The sequence below is a fragment of the Ceratotherium simum genome, chromosome 3 (assembly GCF_057802395.1).
Source record: "Ceratotherium simum simum isolate JZ-2026a chromosome 3, ASM5780239v1, whole genome shotgun sequence".
NCBI classification, from domain to species: Eukaryota; Metazoa; Chordata; class Mammalia; order Perissodactyla; family Rhinocerotidae; genus Ceratotherium; species Ceratotherium simum.
Genome location: NC_141902.1, coordinates 67,576,873 through 67,588,961, shown reverse-complemented (window position 1 = coordinate 67,588,961; position 12,089 = coordinate 67,576,873). Strand labels below are relative to the sequence as shown.

The window sequence follows — 12,089 nt, the reverse complement described above, 5'->3', positions numbered from 1 at the left end:
AAGCTGAAGAAAGGCTCAGAAAGAACACTTGACCTTCCCCTAAACTGCCTAAGAGAATTTAACATAGAAGACCTGTTCCAGGAAGGAGCTAATACCATAAGATAACTAGAGTATAATGTAAAATAGGTGGGATAGAAAGGCACCAACAAGCCCATTTTTGGCCCAGCAAAAACTTGTTTAACAAACATTTGCATTTCCATCTCCATAAAAATTGCCTTCCTCCCCTCTGAAATCCCAATCCACTACCCCCAAGATCCTCCTTTGTCTTTAGCTGAAGATGGTATTTAAGGTGGCAGCTTTGGCTCTTCTGGCGAGTTACTGTTTTTCTGGGTTTCTCCCACGTATACATATTATACTTTGATTTTCTCCTACTAACTTGCTTTATGTCATTTTAATTATTTGACCAGCCATAAGAACCAGAAGGAAAGGGAGGGGGTTCCTCCCTCTTCCCCTCTACAATCCTCTCTTTCTCCCTACACAAGCCTCAGGTGATGCAAACTCTCACTTCAGTATTCTGGACCACACCTATTCTCCAGTTTGCGGGATGGAGAGTTGTGTTGGATTTTGAGCCATGCTTCCGGGCCCCACCCCCGCCCCTGGCTAGTTCCCTGCACTCCAGCCACACCTGGGTATTTCCCTTTCCCAGACTCACCTGTAGGCCCTGGCCCATGCCGCTCACCTTACTCAGACGGCACTCCACTCTTGTTTTTACCTACTTCTTCCTACTTGTCTTCAAGGCCAACCCACTTCAGGCAGCACCTCTTCTGGGACTCAAGGACACCTCCTCATCCCAGGGCTAGGGTAGACCTTTTTCTGAGCTTCTACAGTGCCCTCACCCCAGGTTCCATTGCTGCAGTGACCACAATGTGTTGGAGTTGCCCATCTCCTGGCCTGTCCCCTTCACAGGCCAGGGAACCCCTCAGGGCCCTATGCTACAATAGAGAGCAATGGCGGCTGCACTCCAGTTCCTGGCGCCGGGCAAAGCCAGGCTCCAGCTGTCAGGAGGCACAGGAGGGATAGTGTCACTGGCCTCAGTGAAACCCACAAAGATTAGGGTCGATGCCAGGCAGGTCTGACTAGCCCTAGCAGACTGGCTCCTGGCCCAGATGGAGTGGGAAACCACGTCCAGAAGCCACTTCAGCAGACCTGAGAACAAACCTCTGCGGGAGAAGAGCCCAGCAGAGACGGGTGTCTGGAGGGACCTTTAACCCAGCTAAGGTGTGGGAGGGGCCGTCCCTCGGTGGGATGTAGTCACCAACATGGGGAGGGGGACAGCTCTGTTCTACCTAGGCCTCGGCTGGCACATCCTTGGTCCTGGGAGAGGGACACGTGCTGGGGTCTGGTGACCAGCATTTCTCACTGAGCAGTAGCAGAGACCTACAAGGGTCCAACAAGGACCCAAAAGGGTCTCTGGAGGGAGGGGCTCTCCCTGAGCAGGGAAGTGGCTGCCCAGTGGGTGTGTGACAAGGGCCCACATGGCCCGAGCCGGCTGGCACAGGGTACTGGGGAGCCTCAGCATCTTCTGGGCTGGGAGCAGGGACAGCTGCAGCCTGCTGTCAAAGGGCAGGGCACCTGGCGATGACCCACTGAACCTACGACCCCCACCCCCAGCCCACACACACACAGCCAAGCCCTAGGTCCAAAAACAACCCAAACGCTTTAATGTTTAATGGCCTGCCTCCAGGGCCTATAGCCTTATTACAAAACCTTAACCCGCCAAAGGCCCAGCTTGCCAGCCTCTGGCTGTTGAGTGCTCTGCAAGGAGCTAACCCACAGCAGGCGGGCAGATGGGGCTCCGGCTTGGTGAGTGCCAAGGTCTTCAGTCCATCTCTTGGGAGACGTCCCAGGACTGAGCTGTCACTCAGCCTGTCCCTGTCCCTTCTAGTCCCTGAGTCCCTGCAGCTGCTTGGCTTCCAGCAAGCACTCAACTTTCTCAATAACGCACCGGGTGGGGGAGGCAGCGCAGGGAAGTCACTGGTGTCATTCAGGACAGGCCTGGGGCCTCCCAGGGGTGACAGCAGCAGGCCCAGGACAAGGATGCCAGCCCGAGGCTGTATCCCTGCGCCCCGTCTTGGGGGAGGCAGGGGCGGGCTCCCTCAGGGAGCTCCTGGCTGGGGATTAGGGCCCAACCCCAAACGCTGGGGCTGTGGCTCTAGAAAGTGTGACTCACACACACGTACAATGGACCACTCTTAAGAAAACCAAGTCCTATGACACACAAAGACTTTCTAAAGGAAGGTTCTGCTTGCCTCAGCCTCATAGTCCAGACCCTGGCTGAGATCTAGGCCCCTGTCCTGAGCAGGGAGCAGAGAGCAAACCGTAACGGGTGTGTGTCAGGCATCACCCACACAACACCCTGCGAGGTAGGCTGCGTTGTCCTATTTTACAAATGGGGAACAGAGGGCTCAAGAGAGAACGTGACCTGCCTGGTTACACAGCAAGGAACACAGGAGCCAGGACGCAAAGCCACGTCCGTTGGACTCCAAAGCCCACGTTCTCTCCAAGGAAGAAATAGGAAGGAGTCCTTTCTAACAAAGGCCCTCAAAAGCTCAGGGGCTCTCAGCCCAACCTGGGGTGGAGGGTGCAGGGTGAGAGCTGGAGGAACTCCAAGGGCAGGTCCACTCCTGACCCTTGGCAGCTGGGCTGGAGAAGGGAGGGGTACGGACAGTGATCCCTAGACAGCACTGGCAGCCAATGCTACAGGTGATGGCTCTGGCTGCCCAACACCTGGGGGCGGGGCATGGGCCGGTCTGGTCCTGAGGCCTTGTGGCCCCAAGTGGGCAGTGCCAGGCCATTGAGCCAGGCAGTTTCCAGCAGGCTGCGGAAGCGGGCCTTCAGCGTGGGGCCGGGTGGGCTGGCGCTGGCAGGAGTAGGTGAGGCACTGCGGGACCCTCCCCCAGCAGTTGCCTCTGCTTTCTCCGGGCCAGGGGTTGGTGGCTTCCTCCCCGGCTTCCTGGCCTTGGGGACAGGTGATTTCCGAGCTGGGGCTAGGCTCTCCAGCTCATCTCTGGCCATGGTGGGTTCTGAGGAGGGTACAGATCCAGCCTCAGTGTCCAAGTCACCTGGAAAACAAACACATGATCAGGCTGCAGACCCCGACACCCCCAGGTCCCATCTCTTGGCCTCCAAAGCCATCAAGACCAGTGGTTCTGCTCTGTCCCGGGCCAGAACGGTCCCAGCAGGGTCACAGATATCATGACCCTTCCCCACACACACCCGCTGGCCAGACCATCAAGCCAAAAGGGCATGCTTCTCCCCAGGTGACACCAGAACTCTAATGAGGGCACCACTCAGGAGCAGCTGTTTGGGTGCAAGGACAAGAGGAAAGGGGCTCAATAGGCCAGGAACCTTGGCCTGGTCCAAAGGCCCACTGTACAGGTGGGGAAACTGAGGCATGGAGAAAGAGGGCCCTGCCACACACGAGAGTGCCATCATCTTTCCGCCACCCCACCCCCAGAGCCAGAGCAGGAGCCAGAGCCCAGGCAGGGACTGCCATGACAGCAATGCCCAGACAGAGAGGGGTGGAGGAAGAGGCGGAGGGGATGGGAGGGGGCTCCTGACCAAGAGCACACCTGCTTGGAAGGGAGGCTGCGAGGGGATTGCTGTCTAATGACAGCACAGAGGGCAGACCCCCAAAGAAGGGGGGAGGACCTACAGCTCAGGGAGGAAGTGAGACAGGGTACCAAAATCCAGCCAGTGGCAAGAAGCTGAGCCCCAGTCACTTCCTTATCACGCCCCAGACTCTTGCAGGCTCTGTCAGAGCAGGAGGGGACTATGAAGTGTCTGGGCCCCACTGCCCAGCAGGCAGCCCAGGAGAAATGGACCTGTCCCTCTCTGGTCCCAGATAGCCCAACTGTACAGGGAGAAGACTGGGCTGGGAGGGCCTCTGAGTGACATATGACACCCACGCACACTTTCTTACTCAGGAACGGAATGCTCACACTTGCATTTTCTTTGTACCCCATTGGGACAAATGCCCCAACTTCTTAAGTGCTCAGAAGTCAGCAGTGCTGTCCCCCAGACCTCAAGCTCCACATCTGCACCCACTGCCTCGGGCCCCTTCTCCACTCTGACCTGGAGCCTGGACCAGGGAAGACCCCAGGGCAAGGCTGCCAGGAGGGGAGGGGACAAGGAACACTACAGAGACACAGCCCAGACAGGCTTGGAGGTGGGAAGGCTGGGGGGCAGGGAGAGAAAGACTACAGGACGGGCCTCAGGCCTTGATGCCAGATGTCCTGATGCAGCGGAGGCAGTGATGGACACCACCTGGCACCAGCACCAAAGTCGTGGCTGAAGAAGTGAGATCACACATACCATGCGACACTGCAACCATTCCTGAGAGCAAGGTCGGGCTACCTGAGCGGGCGCAGACGATGCCCCAGGACATAAAAAGAGCACGTTGGAGAACGATATGCACAAGACATCATTTAGTAGGAAAAGCAAACCACAAAACAATGCTCTGACTTAGGGGCACGCTGCGGGGAACGCAAATCCCTGGGAGGACTGGAAAAGCGCACCTTCCACAGGCAAGTGTTGAGGGGAGGGTGGGAACCCTGCTGGGGTTCAGGAATGGGGCGCTGGGTGAGCAGGGTGCCATTCACTGGATGGGAAAGACTGGGTGGGAAGTGAGCTTAGGGGGAAGCTCAGGAGAGTGGTTTGGGAGGGGTTAAGGGTCAGAGAGACAGCAGGTGCAGAAGCCCAGCGAGCAGCTCAAGCTCAGAAGAGGGGAGGCTGGGCAGGACACAGACAGAGGGGGAAATGACCTCAGACAGAAAACAGGGCCTGGTCAGAGCCCCAGAACCCAAAGGAGATGCCTGTACCAAAGACGGAGAAGGCACAGCAGGGAGGAGGAGGGAATCTGGGAAGGTGCAGGGCCAGGGAAGGTCAAGCAAGAGTTTCCACGGGGACAGAGCAGTTAGCAGTTCAGAGGCTTAGAGGAGGCGTTGAAGACTCCCACTGATGCTAGGGGCAAAGGGGGACGAGGGGTCCATAGAGCCTACCCTGGAAGGCTAGCCCCCACCCCGGAAGGCTAGCCCCCACCCCTGACCCCAGTTCTTGGGCCTCCCTGCCCTTTCCAGAGGCCCTGGAATCCCTCGGCCCTTGGCTGTGACCACTCACACACCTGTCACACGCTCACACAGCTCCGGTGGCTACTGGGGCTGCCCCATGCTCACCCAGCTGGCGGCGTACACAGTCGCGCCACTGCAGGCCCAGCAGGTCGGGGTAGATGTCAGGCAGCTGGCGCAGCGCCAGCAACTTCAGCATGCGTGACGTGCAGCCATGCAGGGCTCGCTCCCGCAGCGCCCGCTCCTCCGACAGCGTGGTGGGCCGCAGCTCCACGCGATGCTCCTGCAGCACGTGGTCCACGGAAGCGGGCGGCAGCCGAGGGAAGAGCCGCTCCTTCACCAGGTGGATGGGCACGAAGATGGCGCCCGCCCGCACCACGTGGGGGAAGGGGCACTGCTGCGTGCACACGAAGCTCTGCAGCTGGGACAGCAGCTTGCCTAGCAGCCCCTGCACAGCCTGGCAGTCCTGCCACGCCGCCCGGCCCCAAGGCCCAGCCGTCTCAAGCCACTCACGCAGCTTCTCGGGCGGGGAGTGGGCCACTGAGCCTGAGATGGCATCACAGAGGGACGCATGCAGTCCTGCAAAGTGTTGCTCTGGCGAGTCCGCTGTGGTGGGGGTGGAAGCTGGAGCGAGGCCTGCAACTGGGGCCGGAGTCGGAGCCGGGGCCGGAGCAGGTGACTGAGCCGGAACAGGGGCTGGGGCGGGAGAGGCCATGGCTACAGCTGGAGGGCTGGGCAGCGCCAGGTTGAAGCAGGCCACAGGCAAAGGCTGGGTGAGAATCTGTAGTCCAATGGGCACAGACGGAGGGGTGGGTGCAGGCTGTGCAGGAGCAGGGGCCGAGGTGGGCACAGATGGGACCACAGCTGCAGGCAAGGGTGCCGGCCGGAGGATCTTGAATTTTCGGAACATGAAAGCCACAGAGCTGTGGAAGTTGGTCCTCGGGGTGGCCTCTGTGGTCACTGGCACCCCAGGTACCTCTGTGACTGTCTTTTTCAGGCCTGGCAGATCCGGGCCTGTGGTCCCCACACCTGGCACGTCAGAGACTGTGTTCCCTTCACCCGGCACATCCATGGCTGCAGTGGCCTTGGCATGCACCACAGGACTAGGGACTTTGATAGGAGGAGCCTCTGCCACGGGCTTCTTCACACTCAAGTCCAGTGCCACCTCCTCCCTAAGTGAGCAGTGTGCCTTCGAGGGGGCCTCCTGGGCAGGCCGGGTCCCCCTGCAGTCTTTGTCATGGCTGTCATTTGGGGCTGGGGCCGGGTCAGGCTCAGCTGTGGCCTCGGGTGCCTGCACATCCAGGTAGTCACGGTAGGGGGCCAGGCTGAAGACATTGTCGATAATAGGCATGGGTGGAGAGCTGGGTGGCAGCGTGCCCTCGTTCTGTGGAAGAGACTGGCGCTCCTGGGCACAGGGAGGGAGTGCCGGTGGGGTGCGGGGAACAGGACTGTCTCCGATGACAATGGGTGCCCCCGGGTGCTCATCAAGCTGGGGCTGGAGCTGCTCTTTCCTGCAGCTGGGCAGCCACATCTTCTCCTCCGCTTCCTGTACTGGCTTCTCTGTAAGCCTCACAGGCTCTGAGCATGGCTGGCTGGCAGGCAGGCGCTGGCACGCCCGCTGGAAGGCACTGGGCTGTGGCACAGCCTGCACACTGTTCTGGGAAGGTGGTGTCCCTCCAAGGCCCGGGGATGCTCCATAGAGAGAGAGGTCATCCCGGGCATAAGGGAAGCCCAGTGTCTGGGCAAAGTCCAGTGGGCAGCGTGGAGCAAGAGGTGGCTCCAGCTTAAGGCCTGGTGAGGGCGCTGGGAGGGGTGCAGAGGGGTAGGAATAAGTGTCCAGCCCCACTGGGGGCATATAGGGTGTCTGGGCTGCCTGCTGCCTCAGGTAGGGGCTGCTCAGTCCACCAGCTGGGTACCCAGCCCCCTTGTGGGCTCCCAGAGGCTGCAGCGGGAGCATTGAGCTGTAGCTGCCCTGCTTCTCTGGATGGCGACAGGCTGGAGGGCAAGGCAGGCCCTGCGGAGGGTGAGACAGTGGGTAGTGGGTGGGCACTGCATCCTGGCAGGCTGGCCCCAGGGGTTGGGTCAGCTGGGTCCAAGGACTGGGAGGTCCCTCGGACAATGCCTGCTTGGGGTCCCCAGAGTAAGGACCTGCATACTTGGAGGCCAAGAAGCCTGTGCTGTGGATGGTCCGATACTTCTCCAGGAATGCCTGGCATGGAGAGAAGCTCACCGAGGAGTCTTTGCCAGATCCCCCAGCTGGCACCCCACGCAAGAAAGAGCCATCCAGGGACTGGCCCTTTCCAGGAGCCGGGGTCAGAGAACAAGGAGAGTCAGCTGGGGATAAGAGGGGCCCAGTCACCAGCGTCCAATCAACATCCAGCGGCCTCTTCGGTGCCCCTTCCCCCAGGCAAGTTGAGAGCCCATAACACAGAGGGTTGCGGTAGACGGGTTTGGGTGCCGCCAGTGGTGGGCCTGGGTAGGAATGAGCCTGGGGACTGAAGGGCAGGAGCTCAACTGGGCCAGAGTCTTGCACCTTCTCAGAGCTTTCCGCTGGCGGGCGGTAGAGCAGGCAGCTGGTCAGCAGGTTGTCTGCCCGAAGTGGGGGTCCTGCCATGCTGGCAGGGTACAAGGGTGGGTATGGGGTCCAGGAAGCCAACCGCTCAGACCCTGCCTTGGGAGCACCCCCCATGGGGCAGGAGAAGTAGGCACCCTTGTAGCTGCAGGGGTCCTGGTTACCAGCAGAGGGGGGCAAGCTGTGCCCAGGCCCGGAGTCTGCCTCTAGGCGGGGCAGCTTGCCATACATCACAGGCCCCAGGGTCCCTAGTGGCCGCTTCTCCGCCATCACTGTGAAGGCTTCAAGCCCTCTGGGGCCCCAGCTACTCAACTGCCGACCTGGGAGAGAGAGGGAGAGAGGCAGGGGCTGTCAGAAGAACAGGCTCCAGGCAAGCAACAGAGGGCTGCTGCTCTCACTGGCTCACTGCCACACCCAAGAACGTGGCACTTCGCAGATGCTCAAGAAAGACCACATGAATGAACGAAGGCATGAGCCACAGAACACAGAGGTTCCCAACTCCATTTTTGAAGCTACAGAACCCTCTGTTTAATGAATTCTTGTGCCGTGGTCCTCCACATACCCACCACTCTCACTCCAGAAGCCCCTTCTGTTCACATTCCTCCACGTGACCCCCAAGACCCCTTCCTTGGGGTTTCAGATTTTGCAGGGCAGTCTGAGGCTCACTTCACTTGGCTACCCCCCATATACAGATGAGAAGACCCATTCATCCCAAAGTCACTGATGAAAGAGATGGGACAGGAGGCAGGCTTCCTACCTCCCACTACAAGCTCTTATTCCAAGATGCCACAGCAGTACCACGATGCCCACTGCAGCCGATACGTGGAACCGGCAGTCACAAGTTCTGACTTCCTGTGACACTAGATCTCTCTGACCTGCCAGTCTTATCAAAAATGGCAGAGCCAGGCCTGGAGCCCAGGTCTCAGGAGTGACACAGATACAGGGCGTGGTTCCGGAAGGCGGTTTCCCAGGTGAGGTGGCCCAAGGCAGAGCTTCATACAAGCCCCGCCCCTCCCACCCAGCCCCGCCCCTCCCACCCAGCCCCGCCTCCAGCAGGAGAGCCAAGGCTGTCCGGCAGATGGTGCTGTGGCCCAGCTGGAAGGTCCCAAAAGTGCCCGGGAGGAGAGTCTGTGTCCATTCTGGCCCCTAAGCTGCAGTTGGCTATTCCAAGGCACAGCAGCAGGGACAAGCAGGTGGGGCGGTGGGAGGATGTGAATGTCCAGGGGGGGAGCCCCCAAGGCCACAGAGCTCTAGTTGGCAACTACCCCCATTGTACTGATGGAAAAACTGAGTGCCAGAGAAAGACTTAAGGCCCTGAAACAAGGCCAAGCAAGAACCGGGACCCAGGCCCAGAGAGGTCAATTGTGGGTTTCCTCGAGGCAGCAGGCACCCAATGACTTATGAAGGGTCATCTGAGGCCACTCTGCCAGAGCCACATTGACCTGCCCTCTACTTCCTCAGCGCTGTTCCCCAAAACCCTCAGGTGGCTTAGAAAGGATGAATCAACTCAATCTTGCTATGATTAGGCCATAGGCCAGGTGTCCCAGGTTTCCGTCACTAACAAGCCAAGACCAGCCCACTCTCCCAGCCTTCTCCTCCCTTCTGGTTGGTGGCCAGCAACAGCCACAGGCTCATAGTTAGACAGTACATTTTGGGGACAAGAAAAGCCAAGGGTAGTATGGGGGCCAATGCGCACTCCCATCCCAGCCTAACTGCACAAGGAAGCCAGGCAGGACTCTTAGAAAAGAGAGTTAGATCTTCTGGCCAGAATCAGATACCTCAGGCCAACCTAGAGCAGGGGATGCTCCAGGAAGACAGGAAGGGGCATCAGGGCAGTGCCCTATGACAGAGACCCTGCACCGCAGGGGAAAAGCCCCCACCCTGCTGACAGCAACTTTGCAAGAAAGGGTTGTATAGGTTTCGAGGTGCTGAGCCCCCCTCTGCCCTCAGGGAGCTCTGGATTAATTAAGTGCTGGCTCTGGCCTCCCCTCCCCCACATGCTCCTTGGGGCCTGCTCCATACCCACCCACAGCCCCGGGGAGTCCTTCTCTCCTGGGCTCTGCCCATTGTGTGCCCTTTGCCCCGGAGACATCCTGAAACACCCCCCAGGACCCAGCCAATAGAGGTGAGGCCACCAGGGACCCTCAGGAGTCTTTGGGGGAGAGACGGGGGCTCCAGGGAGCCAGCAGCAGACTATGAAGGGTATGAGGGTGACCTTACCACCTGCCAGTAGGAGATGGAGAGCCCAGTATACACTCCCTCAAGCGAGGCCCCTCCCAACACAAGACAATAGCCAAAATGTAGTTGTCTCCTTCCCTGACACACACATACTGAGGAGGCAACCAGTGGCTTGGAGAAGGGCAAGACCCCAAGGAACACGGTCACATGACCCTCTGGGCCACCGAGCTGTTCACTGGCTGAGGTCAGAGCTGGGCTGCGAGGACCAACCTCAGCCAGGGCCCAGGGCAGGGTCCAGGAGAAAGGCCCTACCCTAAGCAGCAGGGGAAGCAAACAGCTCTGTGGCCCAGTTCCCTGGTCCACCTCCTAGTTGGTCTCCGGATGGATGCTGGGAAAGACCAGGAAGAAGAGAGTGATCCTGCCCAGCTGTGGCCAGCGTCTGGACTCTCTTGGCTGAATCGGGCTCCTCCCTGTGTTCTCACACCTCCCCCAGCTGAGGCTCTGGGCCTGCTGACGCTACAACCAACCTGGGGCAGCCCAGGCTCCAGCGGCGTGGGAAGGGTCGCGAGGTCGGCCTCTACCTGACGCGCCCATAACTCTGGTGCCTGGGGCCCTCAGTCGACCTGGCTTTGGCGCTGCCGCCGCACCCGACCCACGGGCTTCCGGGTGTCCCCATGCGCTGCCCGGCGGCGCTGGGGCGCACGTGCACCCCAGCAGGCTGATACACAGGCCGCCGCCACGCATGCAAACTCGTGCCTGCAAGTACGTGCATGGCCCACATCTGCACACATGCCCCTCCAGAACTGCCTTCTCCCCTCGCTCGGGCCCTGGCACACGTGTGCACGCAGGGAGGCCCGAGCACCGAGCCCCACGGACCGACACCCAAAGACTGGCGGGAGGTCAGGAGCAGGGGCGGCCGGGCCGCTGAGTCCGGGCAGCCACCGCCTCGGGGCGATCCCGCCAGCCTGGGCTGCAGCCAGAGAGTGAGTCAAGCCGTAGCGAGGAAACCGCAGGGCCGTCCCGTCCCAGCAGGGCGCGTCCCGGGCCCCGCGGCGCCTCAGCGCCCGTCGCCCCCCAGGCCCAGCCCCCACCGCCCCCTCCTCTCCGCCCGCGCAGTCCACGTGAGCCGAGCCCTGCGGGAGGCCTGAGGGCTCGGCCTGAGCTCCTTCCCGCCAACCCCGCGCCGGATTAGGCGCCGGGGCCCCGCCGGAGCTCCAGCGCGCTACCGGGCCCCAGGAGCCTCGAAGTCCGGGAAAGCCAGAGCAGCGGCGCGACCCCTGCCCCGCAGCCCGCCTGCCGGGGGCCCGCGGTAGCCAGGAGCCACACCACCTCGACCCAGGCCCGGCGCGCTCCATCCCCGGGCCGGCCGGTAGGGGCGCCCTGGGACAGCGCCACCCACCCCTTCCCCACGCGCCGCCCGCAAACTCGGCCCAAGTTTCCGCGCCCGCCGAGCGGGCGAGCTCCTACCTGCAGGACGCCAGGCTTCCCGCTGCTGCTGCCCGGGGCCGCAGCCGCATCCTCCAGGGCCGCCGAGGCCGCGGGTCCTTGTCGGGCCGGGACCTGCGCGGGAAGTCGCGGTGAGCACCGAGCCCGGAGCCACCCTCTTCGCTGCCGTTCGCGCCGCCGCCGGGCGCCGTCTGCGGTCCCGGGCGGGGCGGGCTGGGGGCGGAGCGGGGGCGGGGCGGCCGGCGCGGTGGGGGCAGAGCTCGGCCGCGCTCTGGGAGCCCGTTCTCCCCTGGGCCCAGGGGTGCGGAGGGCCTGCGTGCGCCAGCACTCCCCGACCGGGCCGCGGGCGCTGTGCGCTGCCTGTACCCACTGCACTCCGCGAACCATTGCCCGGCGCGCCCATCCACGCCTCCATTCATCACTCCCTTAGATCGTTCATTCATCGCCACTTTCTAGCGCTGTGACCTTGTGCGTGCCACTTGACCTCATAGAGCTTCAGTTTCCTTATTTTAGTAAAACTGGAGTTACATCATAGTGGCGGTGTTGCAAGGCTTAGAAGAGCTTGTATTAAAATATCTGACACACAGTAGGTGCTCTGGCTCTCGTGGCCAGTACTAGGGGGCTGGAGAAGGGCTCCTTAGCCTGTGCCCTCATCTCTGTGCAGCCAGTGAGGGCAAATTCCAGACCAATGTATCTCAACCCCTGTTAGGCACTACGCCTGTCTGAAGAAGGGGTGATTCCCTCGTCCCTGGAGCGAGCCTGACTGAGGGTGCTGGAGGGTTGCTAAGTGCCCTCAGTGGGTACCTCTGAACCTTTTTGGCAAATCT

General features: G+C 61.1%; 1 protein-coding gene across 2 annotated transcripts; it reads right to left on the bottom strand.

Annotated features, from left to right (window-relative positions):
* Nucleotides 1-1,638: 1,638 nt before the first annotated feature.
* On the bottom strand, nucleotides 1,639-11,445 carry PRMT2IP (PRMT2 interacting protein). 2 transcript variants are annotated; one of them, XM_004421828.3, is made up of 3 exons: nucleotides 11,284-11,445; nucleotides 5,175-7,958; nucleotides 1,639-3,062 (listed from the first exon to the last, which is right to left on the bottom strand). In XM_004421828.3, exons 2-3 carry the CDS (start codon nucleotides 7,906-7,908, stop codon nucleotides 2,698-2,700), a joined length of 3,099 nt encoding a protein of 1,032 aa, XP_004421885.1. In that variant the 5' UTR covers nucleotides 7,909-7,958; nucleotides 11,284-11,445; the 3' UTR covers nucleotides 1,639-2,697. The 2 variants fall into 2 exon arrangements, with proteins under 2 accessions (XP_004421885.1, XP_087284844.1); XM_087428718.1 differs by having other exon boundaries at nucleotides 2,917-3,062; nucleotides 5,123-7,958.
* Between the last annotated feature and the right edge of the window lie 644 nt (nucleotides 11,446-12,089).